At 40.1% G+C, this 21044-nt stretch overlaps 1 protein-coding gene across 1 annotated transcript in view; it reads right to left on the reverse strand.

Annotated features, from left to right (window-relative positions):
• The window catches only part of pth2ra (parathyroid hormone 2 receptor a), a 98467-nt gene that overhangs the window by 28272 nt on the left and 49151 nt on the right, over positions 1-21044 (reverse strand). Inside the window, exon 6 of the mRNA XM_087988585.1 lies at positions 4597-4783. Coding sequence (XP_087844711.1) covers positions 4597-4783 — 187 coding nt within the window. The remainder of the gene's footprint in view (positions 1-4596; positions 4784-21044) is intronic.

Consider the following 21044-nt stretch of genomic DNA (forward strand, 5'->3'; position numbering starts at 1 on the left):
TAGCTTCTTATTGGAGCACTGTTATGAAGTTGAAGGTTTGTACTCGACCTTTAAGACAGAGAAAGAGAGAGAGAGAGAGAGAGAGATATTGAAACACTCTCTATCAAAGGTACCTATTCATATGAAACACATTTGCAGTATAAAGAAAGATGACAACCCAGGGCAAACTTCAGCCGGAAGAAGAAAGACGCTGAAGGATGATAGCCGCTGTATGGTTTTGAAATTAATTGGATGTGATTTTAATAAGTGTTTTATTGGAGCAGTGTATTGTTACAGAGTTAGAGGCAGGTAATAAGCAGTTAAGACAAAGGAAGGCTTAGAGTTGTGAATAGTTTAATGTTTACTTTTAGGGTTAAAGAATAAATTGATATTATTTTCTTCAAATAGAACTCCAAAATTCCACTCTTTCACTCATATATTAACAGATTATGAGGCAAGGTGAGCTTTTCTGGGTGTTTAGTTTAATTAACAGAGGTGTTCACTGTTGTGTTGTAACAGTACACAATGACTCCTCACTTCAAGGTAACCTATTTCACAAATGTCCTTCCCTTCTCAGGAGCATCAGTCTATACAGCCATTCTATTCCAAGGGCTTCACAGGACTGCTCTAATCAAAGCCAGAAGTAAAACTAAAAGTCTCCTTCTCTAAGCAATGGGTGTTTCACTTAAGCGAATAAAAATGTTCCAGCAATCTCTAACAAGAGAGGTTTCATTACTTAACTTGCTGGGTCGCAAAACAATCAAAAATAAACAAAATTTCATTTCTGGTACACAAAACCTATACACACTGAAATCAAGCCTCAAAAAGTTTTCATATCTTCATGGTTGTATAAATACTCACAAGTTAATTATGAACTTCAGACACACTGGAAAAAAAAGTTATTAACTCAAAACCAATTCAGACCGAACACAATAGAATACTACATATAAAATGTGTAACAAAAATGTGATCAGAGGTGGGGTTAAGAAGCATAAAAAAGGAGAAAAGCTCTGGGCCAAAAGCATTCAAAGTGGTAGCTGTTTTGTTTTAATTTATTTGCTGTATATCTTATTTATCTCAGAGAAATGCACAGTTGATTCTAATTTGAAACAGTTTATTCACAGAACTTTAAAATATCTCAGAATTTAGAAGAGTTTAAACAAACAGTGTCATTACTCAAAGCCCAGATCCTTTTTGGATCTCTCTATCTGAGGTCAGTACTCAACTCTCTAGCTCCACCCGTAGGCTTAAACAATCAAGTACAGTTAACACAGATCAGTGAATAGGCTAACACAATCAAATGCAGAACAAATGAAGCATTGAATACTGCAGCAGCTTCCAGAAGAAGGGTGATTAAGATTAAAGTGCTCAGGGGGCCAGGATTAGATGAGTGAAGACAACTTGAAGGGTTGCAAAGCTGAAGGACTTTACAGAGATAGGGAGTGTTGACACCTTTGAGGGACCTAAACAAAAGAATGAGAGTTTTAAAGTCAAGATGTTGCTTACCCAAGAACCAATAGGTCAAGGAGCACAGGTTAGACCATAAGATATAGGAGTAGAGTTAGGCCATTTGGACCATCATGTCTGCTCTGGCATTTGATTATGGTTCCTATATTTCTCAAACCCATTCTCTTGCCTTCCCCTCACAGTTTCTTAGGTGTACAGGACTTGGTGCATGTTAGGGCCTGAGCAGCAGAATTTTGGATGACCTCATGTTCACAGAGGATAGACTGTAGAAGATCAGACTGGAGTACAATTGAATAGTTAAATGTAGAAATAAAAAAGATAGGCATGAGGGTTTCAACAGCAGATGATTTAAGACTGGGGTTGTCAGTTGATGTTACTGAGGGGGGAAATATTTGGTCTTTGTGATGGTGTGAATAAGTGGTGTGCAGTTTATCTTAGGATCTTTCTTTTTTCCTTGATTCTTTCAGGGATGGGGACATTGTTGTCAAGGCTAGCATTTGTTGCCAGTTGTTGATTGCGCTTGAACTGAGGACTATTAATAGTCAACTTTATTGCTGGAGCCATATACCAGATAAAGATGGCTGAATTCCTGCCCCAAAGCACAATGGTGAACCAGAAGAAGTACAAAAGCAAGGTTCAGAACAGACTGGTTCACTCTTAAATAAAATCAAAATACTGTAGATGGTGGAAATCCGAAATAAAAATAGTGCTGGAGAAACTCAACAGGTCTGGCAACAACCGTGGAGAGAAAAACAGAATTAACATTTGAAGTCCAATAACACTGAGTTCTGAAGAAGAGTAATATCTGAGCCCTTTCTGTTTTCATTTCTAATTTAGTCTGAGATAGGTGTCAGGAAGAAGGATTGTCCCTGTACTTAGGGAATAAAATTTGCAGCAGTGTCCAAAAGCAATTATCTAGTTTTTGAACTGTCTAATTGGAAGAAATTTTTGTTCATCTAGTGTTGGGGGTTGGAATTTCTTCTGTGCATTAAAACACATGCTCCTTTTCTGAAATGTTAAATTTTATTTCTTTCTGGAACAGTTTAATTACCGTGATAATGGATTGAATAGAAGCTCAGTATTGTCATGGTTCTGTTGATGAGCAGCTAATATAATGAAACAATAGAGCATCAAATAGTATGATCTACCTAGTATGCTAAACCAAGGTCGACAGTGAGAATCTTTTTCCTCGTATGGAGTCAGCTATTACAAGGGGGCATAGCTTTAAATTAAGGGGGGGTAGGTATAGGACAGATGCCAGTAGCAGTGGTGGACTCTCCCTCATTATGGGCATTTAAGCGGGCATTGGATAGGCATATGGAGGATAGTGGGCTAGTGTAGGTTAGATGGGCTTGGATCGGCGCAACATCGAGGGTCGAAGGGCCTGTACTGCGCTGTATTCTTCTATGTTCTAAATAGAGATTATTCACAGTTGTTCTTGACATATAGAGTCATACAGCACAGAAACAGACCATTCGGTCCAACCAGTCCATGCTGAACATAATGCCAAACTAAACCAGTTCCACCTGCCTGCTCCTGGCCCATATCTCTCCAAACCTCTGTTATTTATATTCTTATTCCAGTTTCTATTAAATGTTGTAATTGTGCCCACATCCACAATTTCCTCATTCCAATGCGAAACACCCTCTAGGATAAAAAATTGCCCTTCATGTCTTTTTTAAATCTCTCTCATATCATCTTAAAAATGTGCTCCGAGTTTTGAAATTCCCTACCCTAGGAAAAAGACATCTACCCTGACCCTTTCCATACCCCTCATGATTTTATAAATCTCTATAAGGTAACCTCTCAACCTCCTACGCTCCAGTGAAAAAAGTCCCAGCCTATCCAGCCTCTCTTTATAACTCAAACCTTCCAAATCTGGCAACATCGTGTTAAAGCTCTTCTCAACCCTCTTTAGCTTAATAATATCCTTCCTATAACTGGGCAAGCAGAACTGGACACAATATTTCAGAAAAGACCTCACCAAGGGGAGTAAACGATAGCACCTCCACCAAGCAAGCATGTAGCTATAAAGTGGGGTGAGGTTGGTGCTGCAAGTAGCTGTAAAGATCACTATGACCTTCAATTTCTAAGCTTCAGGGTTCTTTGAGGCTGAAGAGATAATGCCAGCATCTCTGTCTGTTGTACTACTACATCCCTAAGCAGACAGAAGCAGAAGGTGACTTTAACATAGTGGTGAGCTACTCAATGGTGCAAGTGCCAATGAAAATTGACTAAATGTTTTCCATGTGTCACACTTCAACAGGAAGATGTACAGAACCACAAGTGACTCCAATCCTTGAATGCAAGTTTGGAATGTTGTTCTCTATCTTGGCAACAGGTACACGCATTTATTCTGTGCCACCCAGCTGTACGTGCTGCCTTCAATCCAACTCTTCAACCAGCGGTGGTCACTACATTATGGAAGAGGTCACACTGCAGTACAGCTCAGCTGTAGCCTCAAGATAGCTAAAAACATGCACTGCAGATGCTGGAAACCAGATTCTGGATTGGAGTGGTGCTGAAAAAACACAGCAGTTCAGGCAGCAACCGAGGAGCAGGAAAATTGACGTTTCAGGCAAAAGTCCTTCATAGGAATACAGGCACTCTGCCTGTATTCCTGATGAAGGGCTTATGCCCGAAACATCGATTTTCCTGATCCTCGGATGCTGTCTGAACTGCTGTGCTTTTCCAGCACCACTCTAATCCAGCTGTAGCCTCAAGCCTGGCCTCACCTACTTGTGGGAACTTTCCAGTGCAGAGCCATGAAGATGGTGCCGTGGAGCAGCACAGATTATGATCATCTTTCTAACCATTTGCTGTCTTCAGCAATTTTGTCACCAAACATGACAGATCCTTTAAATTGTCTGCTCCCTAATATATTTCATTCACTTTCAAAACCAGTTCCCACCCACTACATACCTGCCCAGATTTGCATACATTCTATGATCAATCAGTCGAAGTGGATGACCCAGGAAAATTGAGCTTTAACATTCCATTGGGATTAGTAGCAATTCCTAACCATGTAGAATTGATATACTCCAAAAGATGAAAATCAGGCTCTTGTATTTTTAAGCTTTTTGAAAAGCAAAGAGACTGTTTGACATTTCAGATCAAATCTTTCATCAGAACTGATAGAAATGTACTTACATAACGGAACTTCTCTATTGTAGGGGCGACTGTGACGGTTGTCAGATCATCCACTGAAAGAGAATCATATTCCTGCATTTTGAAATCAGAATGCACAACATTGTCTTTGATGAAAATACTGAGTGCCCTCAGTATGAAGGAGACAAACAAGTGCATGTGGATATAATTCCTAGTGCAATGGAGTCTTCTGTTAGGAAGAAAGAAATTGAATGTGAGGTGTCTTACAATCAATATCCTTCAATCACTTATCTATTCTGCAATAAAGAAACTGTAACAATTGTAAATTCACATAACTATTTACAATTTTTTTAGCAAGCTCCAATTATTGATTTATTTGTCTTTTTGAGGCATAAGTTGTTAAATTTCTACAGTAAGCCATAGCTTAATTCAGAAATGCCTACTTCTGGACCATAATTTGTGTCAATTTGTGTGAAGTAATGGTATGGAGGTACAGGCCAGTGTACTGAACATTGGGTAAGCGTAGGCTTGTTTGTGGTACCATTTTCTGGTATTTGTAGTTCTTTTCACTTCTGGTTTTTGTTACGTTTCAATGAATATGAAATAGATCTTAAAATTGTCAATTTAAAAGAAGTTGCAATATTCGAGAATATGCTGCCTCACAGAACCAGGGACCTGGGTTTCATTCCAATCTTGGGTGACTGTTTGTGTGGAGTTTGCAAGTTCTCCCTGTGTCTGCATGGGTTTCCTGCCACAATCACAAAGATGTGCAGGTTATGTGGATTGACCATGCTACATTGCCCCATAATGTCCAGGGATATGTAGGCATTAACCACAGTAAATGCAGACTTAAAACAATAAGGTCTGGGGAGGGGTGGTTGTGGGGGGGTTGGTCTTCAGAGGTCTAGTGCAGATTTATTGGGCCAACTGGCCTCTATCAGCACTGTAGGGACTCTACTGTTTTGAATCCTGATCATACAGTCGAAGATGTACATGTTTTGATCTGTATACCTAAATCTCTTTTACTGAATATGTATGTTAGAAAAGTATTTTTTATCATGTACTCTCTGGATCTGCACTCACCCAAAGTTATATAAGACGTATTGTAATTAATAAGTCCATATTATTGGAATATATTGACAATTAGTCTGTCAATGTCTCATTTTTAAAACATTTGTTCTTGTCTCAAATTATTCTGTTGTCTCACCCCTCCCCTATTATCTTTGTAATCTCCTTCAGTCCTCAAAATCTTTTTGGTCTCTGCATCCTCCAATTCTGGCCTCTTACATGTCCTGATTGTAATTGCTCAACTGAGGTTTGTCCACCTTCAGCTGATTTGGTACCAAGTTCTGGAATTCACTTTCTAAACATCTCAGCTTCTCTGTCTTGCTTTCTTCTCTTAAGATGCTTTTTATGATCTACCTCTGATTAAGCCTCCAACCAACTCTCCTATTATCTCCTTAAAGAGCTCATGTTGAATTATGTTTGAAACATGCCAGTGAAATGCCTTAGGATTCTTTACTATGTTAAAAATACTATATACATATACATTTTTCTTTTGGTTTTGTTTTAGTATATTTTAGTCAAATAACTAATAATAGCATGAGGATTAATATGTTCTTTTGCTGCTAGATGAACTGTGCTGGTGACTTCAACAAGGAGTCAATTTGAAGCAGTTCAACCAGTTCTTTCACATTGGGGTTCTGACTATATTTTCCATACTTTGGCAAGTTTTAGCAGACCAAACAGAGAAAGTGGATTAGACTACGTATTTCTATTCCTGCATTCCTACTTAGTAATGTAATATTGACTGTGATATTTACTTTCCTGCTCACTGCATATCTTTTCCTCCTTGTGTCTTCTATCCTGTTTGTTTTCTATTTTCTTGATCTTCATGAGCGTATGGTTATAGTATTATATATTCTGAAAACTGAAAACCCTCTTTAATAATAGATACAAACGATCTCTTAAACATAGCTCCAAAAATCATCTGACTTCTCTTGTAGATTTGGCTGCCATTGAAACCAGGCTATATTTATTTTAAGAAAGGTGACAAGAGACATTTGAAATTCAATAATTATTTCTACAGAGAGTGGCTTTGAGAATGGCTTCCTTGTAGATGAGAATATCTCTTTCTAGCCTCACCAAGAGAGAATGGGAGCAACCCACGTTAATAGCTGAGACAGTTAAAAAGCCAATTATCTCAGTAAAAGGATAATGCATAGAGTATGCTCTAGACCTGGGCTAAGTGATACCTAATTTTGAAACACACTTTGACAATTTAGGATAGCAGCTGTATTGAATTTTTAACTATAAAAGCCTGGCTGCAATTGTCATTTTGTGCAGAGGTCTCAAATGAACCTATGGAGTTAGTTCCTGATACAGCTCTTAGCTGAACTGATGTGCACAGTTTTTTTGGCTCCAACATTGTAATTTATGGGGTGGTAAGAAGAAATTATCCTTGTGACTTTCTTCTCTCCTATATTTTGTTCTTTCGCTATTTTGTTTCTCTGCAATTCTACACTTTTTTAGACCTTATATTTTGTGCTGCCATCAAAATAGCCACTGCACATCCCATAGAATTTCTCTAGATTTGAACAAATTCAATCCGCTTCAATAAATTGTACCACGTGTTCATTATCAGTCCTCCTCCAGCTCTAATGTATCTCTGAAACCTAAAGGATCAACATTACAATCTTTCTCTTTGTTTCTAAATACTTTCTCAGTTTGGCCCCACTTTACTTGGGTAAACTTTTGCTGCGATCTCTGCCAATCTGCATCTTCTGTTGCCCTGACTCTCGAATAAGACAGATTTCCCATCTCCTTCACTCTCATTAGGACTGATGTTTTTGTTCTTTATTTTAAAACCAGTTTAGAAGTTGCCTTCACAAATACCCTGAAATGTTGCTTTCAGCAATGCTTTCCTGTTCTTTACCAAGCATTTGGGTGTTTATTTGCCTTGTTACATAACATGCATTGGCATTATTGCTCTATGCAAGCCTCCACTCACCTTATTCCATCTCACAATACCAATATATTATTTCCACTCTCGTACATTAGTCTAGTTTGCCCTTTAATATTAGTAACTTTAACCACTCCAAGTGCTAATGAGTTCTAGATTCCTAACACTGCCTGAGTAAATGCATTTCTCCTGCATTCCTTTTTTAGGATTTACTAGTGACTATCTTACATCTATGACCCTTAGCTATGGACTAGCCCAAAGGAAATCCTTCATCTTTATCTCCACTACTGAATTCATTCATAATGTTAAAATGCCCAATATGTGAACTCTCAGCCTTCTTTTTTGCCGAAGGAAAAGAGGGTCAGTCTACTTGGTGTCTCCAGATCATTGTAATCACTCAATGTCAGAATCACCCTCATGCAAATGGTCAAGAGCTCAGTCGTCTCCATAAATCCTAGAAAGCCATCAATGGCTCACCCGAAATCGTTTGTTCCTGCATGTATTTGACTTGACTACTATAGAAAAGATGCTGTTAAACTAGAAAGCGTACAAAAACGTTATAGAGATATTACTTGGATTGCAAGGTTTGAGTTATAAGGAAGCCTGGGACGATTATGCTTGGAGCATCAGAAGCTGAGGGTGACCTTATAGAGGTTTACAAAATCATGATGGGTATAAGTAAGGTGAATAGCTGAAGTCTTTTTCCAAGGGTAGGGGAGTCCAAAATCAGAGGGCATAGGTGTAAGGTGAGTGGGGAGAAATTTAAATGGGACCTGAGGGGCAACTTTTTCGGTGATTTGTGTATGGAATGAGCTGTCAGAGGAAGTGGTAGAGATGGGTACAATTACAACATTCAAAACACAATTGGACAGGTACATGAATAGAACAGGTTTAGATGGATATGGGACAAAAGCAGGCAAATGGAACACTTCAGTTTAGGAAACTTGGTCGGCATCAACTGAAGGATCTGTTTCTTTGCTGTATGACTCAATGGCTCTATGATTCTAAAAAAGTAATTTTAAAAACACAACTAGGCTGCTTAAATATTCATTAGGAATTTCACAGTAGTTCAATCAACTCAGTAAAATTATCTAGTCAATGTCCGAGTCATATTACCCAAAGAACAATTCAATCTCTGATGTGTGCTCAAGGATATGTGCTCCCATAATTGGCCTCAAGGAAGGGAATACCTCAAGGAGTCCCAGATGGGATCGCTCTCCAGTTTCCCCTTCGAGAAATGCACATGCATGGAGATAAGGACATGCTTCAGCACAGCTGTGTTTGTCCTGCAGCTTTTAAACACTTACTACCAAGACGCACATAAATGATGATCATTTGGCATCATACTCTCGTGCAGAATCAACATTTTCAAAATAGAGGTAGTTTTAAAAAAAATTGAAACCTCGCAATTGTTCATATTCAATTATTTATATTAACAATATCATTAATATGACACAATTTAGATGAATCCTTGTTTTAACTATATCTTCTATTTTAAGAGTAAACATCATACAGCCATTCTATTAACCGCCTCAAACTGTACTGAAATGCAGTTGATTGAGAGTATTGTAATTTATTTCCAAAGACCTCACTTGCCATACTGCAATAATATTTATTCCTAACAATTACCTTGTCTAAACACTGAAAAATATTCATACCACATTTTCAAAATGTTGTGTGATTCTGCTTTCAAATCCATAAACTCCTTGTGTCATGTAGGCTTGTTACAGCACCCATATTTGATAGTGTTACCTTTTTATGTGATAGTTTATCCTTGTTGGATGGATTGATTTTTTTAAGTCGTTACATTGGTGTCTAGACTTTGCTGTTAACTCCACGAAATAACATTAGCCCACAGTGCTTTCTTCATAGCTAACGTATGTGATAATGTTTCAATTTCAAGGAGTTTCGAAAATGGTTTCTCTCCATGAGCTCCAGTGAATTTTCTCAAAGAATTATTCACAACCCGCCTCACTATGTATGTAGTATATCTCTATGATGTCCTGGTGAAGCTATTGTCTGCTTAGTAATAATGGAAACACTCCTCCTTACCAGAAACCCCTGGGATTCCTCACGTAGGGCAACATTTAAAATGCAGGTCAAGTGCTGCCAGCCTGGAGTTGCCCATAGTAGTAGGAGGGGAATGGAAGAGGTAAGATTCTGAGGACATAGAGGTGGACAGGTGGCTCTTCATTACAAGTTTATGTTTGTAAACGTATTGCTATTTTCATCATGGTTGACCGTCATTGTAACTTCAATTACAAACATCAAGCCATCTAAGCTATCTGTCCTCAGTGCCATTCCATCTTATAACCCTGTCCACGGAAGTGCTACTCTTTGCCTAATGCCTAACTTGGCGGATTCTCTTTGTTCATTGTGGGGGATGACTTGCTGCAAAACCTTCAAACCATTGAAAATGTTCACTTTTATTCAACAATAGCAAAAGCAAAGAAGAACAAAAAAAAAACAGGCAAAATAATAGCTGCTTCTGGGAACGAACAAGGATCACTTGCCTTTCAAGCAACAACAAGTTTACAGTCATTGAGTGACCACAGCAGTGCACTCACGAGGATGATAACCCATGCTTTGGCTGAGTACATTGGTTCCGTTCCAATGAACTTGCGTGGGGAATAACAGAAACAGAGCAATGATGTCAGCAGTCAGCATTTGCATCACTCACAAATGATGGCTTGGCATCTTCTTCAACACAGTGGGGCAAGGAGAAGTCCACAAGGAAGATCATGGAATATGATCTTGACATAACACTGTTAAAAATCACACAATACCAGGTTATAGTCCAACAGGTTTATCTGGATGCACTAGCCTTCAGAGTACTGCTCCTTCATCAGGCGATTGTGGAGAATAAGATTGTAAGACACAGAATTTATAGCAAAAGTTCATAGTATGATGTAACTGAAATTATATATTGAAAAAGACCTGGATTGTTTGTTTAGTCTCTAACCTTTTAAAATGACCATGTTGATTTCAGTTCTTTCATATGTAAATCGCAAAGCTTTTTTTAAAAAAGTTACATTCTCAAGTCAACTTTAACAATTGGTGTCATGTCAGCCCAGATAATGTATTGAAGGTTTTAGTTCCCTGTGTGAGGCTGTTTGTGCCACAATGGTCAGACTGATTCTAATCTAAAAAATGGATTTACGGAATCTTACATGGATTCATGCAGTTTTTGAACAAAGTAAAATGTAATTCTGCAAGTACAAATTTACTCCACAAAACTTATATGTGTATGTGTGCATGTGGCTGTGTGTGTGTGCGCATGGGAGGGGGGGTGGTGGTTAATAGTGTCTGTGAGAGGGTGTGTGTATGTGTGTGATGAGTGTAAAGGGGTTTAAGTCTGTGAGAGGGTGTGTGGGAGTGTATGTGCAAGTGTATGAGAGAGGGTCTGCGTGAGAGTGTGTGTGTGTGCGCGCATGGGGAGGGGGGTGGTTAATAGTGTCTGTGAGAGGGTGTGTGTATGTGTGTGATGAGTGTAAAGGGGTTTAAATCTGTGAGAGGGTGTGTGGGAGTGTATGTGCGAGTGTATGAGAAAGGGTCTGCGTGAGAGTGTGTGTGTCAGACTGTCTGTGTGTCTGTGTGTGTGTATAGTGCAATGGGGTCACCTGTAGTGTGACATGAACCCAAGGTCCTAGTTGAGGCCATCCCATGGGTACCGAACTTGGCTATCAGCCTCTGCTTGGTCACTTTTCGTTGTTGCATGTCCCAAAGTCCGCCATGGAAGACGGTCACCCGAAGGTCCGAGGTTGAATGTTCTGGACCGCTGAAGTGTTCTCCGACTGGAAGGGAACACTTTTTTTTAGATCTGTTTTTTTTAGATTAGAATCAGTCTGACCATTATGGCACAGACGGATTCACACAGGGAGCTAAAACCTTCAATGCATTATCTGGGCTGACATGACACCAATTGTTAAAGTTGACTTGAGAATGTAACTTTTTTAAAAAAAAGCTTTGCGATTTACATATGAAAGAACTGAAACCAACATGGTCATTTTAAAAGATGAGAGATTTAATAAACAATCCAGGTCGTTTTCAATAAATAATTTCAGTTACATCACAACGTAAACTTTTGCTATAAATTCTGTGTCTTACAATCTTATTCTCCACAATCACCTGATGAAGGAGCAGCGCTCGAAAAGCTAGTGCTTCCAAATTAACCTGTTGGACTATAATCCGATGTTGTGCGATTTTTAACTTTGTACCTCATAGTCCAACACCGGTGTCTCCAAATCATGACATAACACCCTTATTCTGATTAAGGCGTATCACACAAATACACCAGGAGATGGTGAATGTTCCAGCCCATATCCTTTGCAAGACCCACATCATCCTAGAACAGCAGTATTTCAGAGAAGAGAACATCAGAAAATTCTTAGAGTTCCTGTTGAGAGGAAAACAGCTCCATGTGCAGCCAATTCTGAATTGTGTCCTGGCGGTGAGATTTTCAAGTTCACCTGTAATCAATTCCACTTCACAGAGATGGCTTTGACAAATCGGTAATGCCCATAGACATAGAGAAATGGAAACTAAAAGATAACAACAGGTGTAGGCCATTCCACCCCTTGACCATGCTCCACTATTCAATACATTCATGGCGGATCATCAAATTTAATATTGTAATTCTGCATCCTCGGTCCCACCCCATATCCATGATCTCTTTTGCCATAATAGTTGCATCTACCCACTTCTTGAAAACCCAATATTTTGGCCTCAACCACTTTCTGTGGCATTGAATTCCACAGGCTCACCACTTTCTGGGTAAATTAATTTCTCCTTACCTCAGTCCCCTTATCCTTTAACTGTGACCCCTGGTTCTAGATTCCTCCACCATAGGAATGATAATGCTACTCCTTTAATAAGGTTATGTTATCCTTTTTTTTGCAGGAAGTCGTGAAAACACAGGTTCCAAAAAGTCTGGGGTTGGATGGGATTTAGGGCCAATTTGAGTATAGCTAACAGATACTGCCTAAGGCAAAAGGCTTTTAAGTTAAAAAAAAACACTTGTACTATGAAAGGGGTGTGGCCAGTTCTCCCAGCTCAGCTTTTCTCTGGTTTGGTCTGGTTATTCACTGAAAGGCCTCTGATCCTTCTCTTTGACATCTCTCCTGTCAGACCCTGTGTTTGATTTTATCTTTTGTGCCAAGAGGTGTTTACGGGGATTGTTGCAAGTATTTGGAGCTGCATCATTAAGTTGGGATAATTTGTTGGGTTTTCGGATTGGTTAAGTTATTCAGTATTCTGTTCTCTTTTGTTTGTGTCTCATTCAGTAATCTTGTAAATAAATTCTTTTTTGTTTGAAACTAAGTAGTTTGATCAGCTGCATCCCTCCTGGAATATCCACTATACTCCTGCTTAAAACAACGAGCAAAGTTAGGGTGCGGGCTACTTTCTTGAAATGTTTTGAGGGGGTCTGGCCTGGTCCATAACAGATTGGGAACATCCTACCTGTAACTAACCTGTCTACTCCTGTTAGAATTTTATAGGTTTCTATGCAAACCTCTTCATTCTTCTGAACTCCAGTAAATACGATCCTAACCAACTTACTCTCTCCTCATATGTCAGTCCTGCCATCCCCGGAGCCAATTTAGTAAATCTTCACTGCGTTCTCTCTAAAGCAAGAACATCCTTCCTTAGATAAGGAGATGAAAACAAACACAATATTCCAGCTGAGGCTTCACCAATGTCCTGCAGAACATCCTTGCTCCTGTACGCAAATTCTCTCGCTATGAAAAGCCAACATACAATTTGCCTTCCTTACTGCCTTCTGCACCTGCAACTCCATATATAAGGGTGAGAGGCAATAGTGGATTGGAGGCTATGGGTTACTGTGGGAATGGGACAGGTGGTCGATGGTCACGGCCATCTTGGCTTTGCATAGTGCAACACAATTTTGATATGGTGAAACTGTAGGGTTAAGGGTCAGGTAATGAACAGACAAATAAGATGAAAAGAGGGGAAAGTGAGGACTGCAGATGCTGGAGATCAGAGCTGAAAAATGTGTTGCTGGAAAAGCGCAGCAGGTCAGGCAGCATCAAAGGAGCAGGAGAATCAACAACATTTTTCAGCAAATGAGATGAAAACCCAAATGAAAAATTTTGATGGAACAATGTGATTAAGCTCAGTAATTATGGGGAGTGCAATGAAGAAATAGAGATTTCAAGGGATACTCTTTGATTACCAGACTGGAATCTGCAGTCACTCTGCTGGTCGTGGCCTTTGTTAGAGATCTCACTGATTTTCCATTATCTTTATTTTATTATTTTATCAATTTTGATTTGGAGCTGTGAGCTGTTATGGACCAGGCCAGACCCCCTCAAAACATTTTTAGAAAGAAGCCCAGGCCCTAATTTTTCTAGTTGTTTCAGGCAGATGTGAGGTGGATATCCCAGGAGTGATGCAGCTGATCAAACAACTTGGTTTCAAGTGAAACAGAATTTATTTACATACTACCAAATGAAACACAAACCAAAGAAAACAGAAATTAAATTAGCACCCGAAAACCCATCAGACACGATATCCCCTGTAATGTAACAAAGGAGTTGTTCCAATTTCTTGCAACATCTCCATAAGACCCTTGGCAAAAAAAAGTAAGTTCAAACACAGGTTCTTACAGGAGAGATGTCAGAGAGACAGAGAGGATCAGCCAGGGATCACTTGCTTAAACAGCAGCTGAGTCTCTAGGTCCCCAGCTAAAACTAAACCAAACCAGAAAAATCCTTGAACTGGGACAACTGGCCACTTCCCTTTCATTGTACAAGTGTTTTAACAAAAACCACTGACATTTAGAATTTTTTCAGGTCAGTAAAAATCAGTAACCACTGACACTTAGAAAATATTTGGGTCAGTACAAATCAGTCTAACTTTGTTAAAGGAGCAGTATTGTCGCAGAGCTGAGAACTGTAAGCGAAAGATGACTTGCGGATTGTAGATAATAGCTTTTGTTAAAAGGGAAATGAATCAAATAATCCTTTGTTTATTCATGGGGTCAGGTCTGGAAGTTAATTGTGGGTTGGCTCTTGATCAAAAGATTCCACTGATGCTTTGTTACCAGAAAAGACCATTGCATTTAAACAGAAAGCAGAAATATGCTATTAACAAGGTCAGTACCTGGGAATTGGTTCCAGCAAGTTTGGGAAAAAATGTCATGCTCAAGCAGATGGCAGATGTTGAATGGTAAATGTGGAGATGATAGTGTGTCAGGGAGTGGTCAGTATTTGAATTGGGTTTTGGACTGTGTTTTCTGAAAAGAAGGAGTTTGTCTATTGATGCCACACCATGAAGATTTGAAAAGCTCCCTGCCTAACCTCTTGGAAGTTCAAGGATTAAGAAAACTAAGTGATCAATATTACTGCCTTTATCTGAGTCAACTGTAAATGTGATGCTTGTCGACACCCTTCAGAAAATCGTCCAAGAAACCATTATCTATGTCTGTGCAACAATACATCATGAAACCCACGTAAGTAATTTGGACAATTTTGTAATTTTATTTTACTTATCCCTTAACTGTGTTTGTTTGTCTGTCTTTTATGTGAATGGGGCTGAAAACAAAGATTTTTGGGTTAAAAGCATAGCCAAACTAGATTACTTTCAGCGACTGGTGTGCAAGGACACCTAGGTCTCCTTGATCATTCTTCTCCCTCAATTTACAGCCATTCAAATAATAATTTGCCTTCCTATATTTGCTACCAAAGTAGATAACTTCACATTTACCCACATCATACTGCATCTTCATGCATTTTCCCACTAGCTCAGCCTGCTAAGATTGCTTCTGATCTGGATTTGTATCAGCACAATGTATGAATACTCTGTGTATCAATAACAAAACCTACAAACAAGACAATGGAACACCTATGGGATCACCAATATCAGAGTTCATAGTGGAAGCAGTAATGCAGAGACTTGAATAAGCTGCCCTCCCATCTATCCAACCCAAACTTTGGGTCCGCTTTGTAGATGACACCTTTGTCATCACCAAACGGAACAAATTAGAGGAAACATACAACACCATCAACAGTATCCTGACAGGCATAAAATTCACAAATGAGGAGGAGTAAAACAACAGACTTCCATTCCTAGACGTGACAGTTGAACGTACAGTTAACAGAGAGCTTCAAACTAGCATCTACAGAAAAAACAAACACACACAGAACAAATTCTTCAGAAGCAATCATCCCAAAATCCACAAATGGAGCTGCATCAAAGTGCTACATCACACCGCAGCACCCAAGAACTACAAAAAGCAGAAGAAAAATATCTAGACGTTTTCAAGAAAAATGGGTACTCAATAAACACAATCCGCTAATTACTCAGAAACATACCCAAACAAGCAGACACAATGAACCAAAAACTATAGTCACATTACCTTACATCAAAGACATATCAGAAATGAATTCCAGACTACTCAGACCCCTTGGCATCATGGTAGCCCTCAAACCAACCAACACACTTAAACAGGGACTAATGAACCTAAAGTATCCATGAGATACTACCAGCAAAACTAAGGTCATTTACAAGATACCATGCAAGAACTGTAAAAAACACTACATTGGACAAATTAGCAGAAACCTGTCACCAGGATACATGAACACCAACTGGCCACCAAAAGACACAACCCACTATCAATAGTTTCTATACATACAGACAAAGAAGGACACCACTTTGACTGGGACAAAACACACATCCTAGGACAGCTGAAACAAAGACACGCACGAGAATTCTTAGAGGCATGGCATTCTAACCAGAATTCCATCAATAAACACATAGGATCTAAATCAATCTACCTTCACTTGACAAAAAAACCCAGAAATGACATCACCCACCTTAAGAGACCAAGACCTATAAATAGAGAGGCGGGACATACCACCAGCACTTCACTGGAGACTCTCACTGATGATGTTACTTCGTCATGGTGACGAAACATCTGAAAACAAACCTTCAAGCTCAGTGAGCTAATGTAATTCTTATCATCAACCTGAGCTAAAAATCTTCTCAAAAATCGCTAATACTTTGTGTATTTCATGTGCAGGATGCCATGATTATAGTAATTTCAACCTGTAGTCTGTAAATGCCTGATTAATCTAACTGCTCCTTTAAGGGCCTTAAGTCATTCACAAGTAAAGCCGGGGTCCTTAAACAAAAGAAAGAAAACACCAGGCGTGTTTGCAGACATTTTCCATTTCCATTGCACATTCATGATTTGCATGAGTTTGGAATGTGTTATAACATAGAGACACACAGCAGAACCAAATCAGCCTTTCCACCTTTCTATTCACAACATGGTAAAAATTCAAGCCTCAAAGGCCCTCAAACATGACTCCAATGGTTCCTAAACAGACTTTGAATAACCAATCTCAAAGTCTACTAATAATTTATTCTGGGTTTGTATCTTAAATAAAAGATTTCACAATTCATTGACAATACAATACGTCAGTAGACTAAAATTAAACAAAGTAATCTGACTGGTCTCTGCTTTTAACCCAAAAATCTTGGTTTTCTGCCCCAAGCGCTTAAAAGACAGACAGACAAACAGTTAAGAGATAACAAAAAGAAAATAACAAAATTGGCCAAATTACTTAAATGGTTTTCATGATGCTTTGTTCCACAGACATTGATGATGGTTTCTTGATTGATTTTCTGAAGGTGTCAATCAGAATCACATTTATAGTCCACTCAGATAAAGGAAGTAATATTGATCACTTAGCTTTCTGTTCTCTGAACTTCCAAGAAGTTAGGCAGGGAGCTTTTTAAATCTTCATGCTGTAGCATCAATAGACAAATTCTTTCTTTACAGAAAACACAGTCCAAAACCCAATTGAAACACTGACCACTCGTCTCCACTTTTGCCATACAGCATCTGCCATCTGCTTGAACATAAAGTTTTTTTTCCAGACTTGCTGGAGCCAATTCCCAGGTACTGATCTTGTTAATAGCCAATTTCTGCTCTCTGTTTAAACAAAATGGTCTTCTCTGCAGAATCTTTTGACGAAGAACCAACCAGCAATTAACTTCAGGCCTGGCCTTATGAATAAACAAAGGCTTATTTGATCTGTTTTCCTTTCAACACAACCCAGTACCTACAGTATAAAAGTCATCTTTAGCTCTACTTTCTCAGCTGACAGCTCCAAACCAAAAATTGATAAAATAATTAAATAAAAATAATGAAAAATCAATGAGGCCTCTAACAAAGGTAATACAGGTCATCCCTGGCAGAGTGGTTGCAGACCCAGTCTGGTAAACAAGGAGAGTCCCCAGAATCTTCAACATTATCTTTTCATTGCACTCCCTATTGACCCCATCATTACTGAGCTTACCGTCAAACTCTTTCATTTGTGACTTCATCTCCTAATATAACCCCCGATCCCTAGGCCTATAGCTAAACCCATTTCAATACTGTGTTGCACTTTCACCCCAGCAAAGCCAGGATGGTTATGACCATTAATCCCCTGCCCCACTCCCCCAATAACCCATGTCATCCAATGCACTATTGTATTTCAATCTTATATGTTGAGTTGCCCTCCCCCTTCACAATTATGGTTCCCTCAGCAACATGCTGCTGTTAATCCCCAGAATTGATTTTGCCATCTTCCCTAACACAGTAATGGCTCTTAATGACTTCCCCTCAACCTCCAGCTTGACTTTCAATGAACAAACACCCAGATTAACAATGGCCCAAACCCATGATCAATTCAGTCAACTGCCCCAACTGATGGAGTGAACAGATGCCTCACTGCTCTCTATGCATTTCCCTGACTGACTTACTGCCAATCCCTGGCCAGGTTACACGGGACCTCTGAAATGACTGTGGTAATAAAGAACCACTGATTCTGACTGCCCCAAGCAGCTCATTGACCATATTCGAGTACTTGGAATGAGATCAGATGCTGCTCTTGACTGACTGATCTGGGAACCCCTGACTGACGATAGCCCCTGTTGACCAAGTTGACTACTCCCCGTAGGCTTTGAGACATGGTCATTTGGTTAAAGCAAATGCTGTTGGTATATGGTTCAGGTGTACCACTGATAGAGTACGGAGCCAACTAGCAACATAACTATGTCACTTGACTGATCATTGCTGACAATTATAGCAAACTGCCTGGCTTTGAGTCTGCCATAAGGAACAAGGCAAAGCTGAGCTGCTGTCAGCGTGTAGGTTCTGAATGAGGCAGCAAAGTGCAAAAAGGCAATGCGGAAATGCTGTGAGCATCCAAATAGACTCAAGACAAGCGAACACCAAGACATCAAGTTAGGATTCCTAAGGTGCAGACTGGTCCAATACATGAGATGGATGTGCGTACTGTCTTGCCAGCAGCTTTACAAGGTAAGGTGTTGGTGTGCTCCAAAATACAGCATTGAAATGGTGAACTATATTCTAAGGAGTTGGAGTTGTGCCCTGATGATGTGATGAGGCTGCTCCCTGTTAAATTGCAATTCTGTGCATATTGCAGGCATTTTCGTGGAGTAAGCCTTGAGATTGTAGACTGCTGGCCAAGATGGAGGCACATAGCAGTTGGAACTGGAGCTACCAGGTACTTGCTCTGATTTTCATGTTGTGAATTATTACTAACCAGTTTATATCTGGCATGCAGTACACTGGGAAACTGTATATCAGTCTGAGGAGGTTAGATACTAATGGCATGCTAATATGTGGAAATGGGCTTTTGCTATTCACTAGTGAGATTCTTATCTTGCCATTCAAAACCGAGATGTTGAAACAGACTTTTATTTCTTGAGGTTGAGAACTTAATTCTTCCAAACTATTCCGTGGGTTTAGATAAATGGCTCCTTAGGGAACACGGTGAATTACACTGTTCAGAATGGAATGTTAGTGGGACACTAATTCAAGCAGTCCCCAACAGACAAGCAGATTTCATCAATGATTAAAATCAGAGATGTTGAGGAGGCCAGAATTGGAGGTGCCCAGAGATTTGGAGTGTGATGGGAGTTTTGAAGATGGGAAGAATGAGGCTCTGGAAAGATATGAAACTGTGAAATTTAAAATTGAGGCATTGCTTGGCAAGCAAGCACAAAAGTGATTGTTAATCAGGAAATGCTTGATGCAAATTAGAACATGGCAGTTGACTTCAGTGCAAACTCAAATCTACAATACACACTGCTGACACAAATCCCCAATGCTCAATGCTTCAGTAAGTATAGCTGCAAATATGTGAAAAACAGTCAGAAAGAATTATTTGAAACTTAACCTTTTGGTTCCTTCTGAGTACTTAAGGTAGTGAATTACACCTCTATGCCTCTGCAATCGTGCATTTGCCAGTGGTAGAGGTACCAGGCACTGGCAGGATCTGCTAAAGTTCCCAGTACCATTGACATTTTTCAAACATGGTGTGCACCCTTGTCAATCTGGATCTGCCCTTCATGGTTTCTGTGAATAATTGCTCTGGAGATGGCTGCGAATGAGATGTTAGCTCCTACTTCACCAACCGGGACCTGGTGGCCTTGGTGGGCTAGGTGTTGTAGAGGAGAATCCTCCACGTTCCTCAGGACCACCACCAGAGGAGACCAAGGCACCAAATCTTGTCAGCTTGGTCCGAAGTTGCCATCCAGGTGTCCCTGGCCCATACAGTGATGCTGCAAGAGGGTTAGAGACTTTCAGCACTCCACACGAGTAAGCACCACCGTCTTCTCTCTGCTAACTCACACTCATTCTGACTCTGCCACCAAGGCTCATACACCACCGCTCTCACTATTGCATGCAGCATTTTTCCTCACTTGCTCTCACCCAGCCGAACCCCCAACACCACTAACCCTGCATGCCTTCTGTGCTGCCTTTTCACTCTCTCAGGATGCCTCACCACCTTTCCTCAACCTGCATCAGCACCAACAGTTGTGTGCCAGCCACTTTCATCTCACTCAATCCCTCCTGTACCCTCCTGTACTCTCATTCCAGCCCACAATAATACAGAGAGAACCAAGATTGCTGACGGGCTGCCTAACATCTATCCACTCATCCCCTACAAGGTAGGAATCCTTGCATCAGGGAGAGTGACCTGTGACGATAAAAACCTCCATGTCCTGGTAACCAAGTAAGAATCATTGTGCTGCTCTCCCATTAACATCACAGTGAATGCATTCTTAACATGCCCAAACATATTTCGCAGCTCATTCGCTCTTCTGCTCCCACACCCACAGCTCCCTGCACACAGTCTCTGCCCTTAAAATACTGGCCTCACGAAACATCACCACCCTCTCCACCTCTGAGGATGAGGCCACAGAGGTCTCAAAGGAAGAACCATCAAGGCTGCCTCCTGCACCTTCCACCAGCTCCGAGAGCAACTGACACCTCGTTGGGTACTTTAATGAGAGTACAGTTGGGTGCACCTTTTGGTGAGCGCTTCACTGCTCTGTCTCCACAGCCAGTCAAAGGAGAGATGCCTCAGTCTCGGACAGGAGAGCACTCAATGGTATTGGTCATCAGGAACACCATTCTAAATGCAAAGGCTGACACAGGAGCAGCAGGCACGTTTGCTATTTGTACCATTTGATGTTCATACCTGCA

This window comes from Chiloscyllium plagiosum, unplaced genomic scaffold (genome assembly GCF_037043375.1).
Source record: "Chiloscyllium plagiosum isolate Xiang-an unplaced genomic scaffold, Cpla_swu_hap1 HiC_scaffold_7, whole genome shotgun sequence".
In the NCBI taxonomy this organism is placed as follows: Eukaryota; Metazoa; Chordata; class Chondrichthyes; order Orectolobiformes; family Hemiscylliidae; genus Chiloscyllium; species Chiloscyllium plagiosum.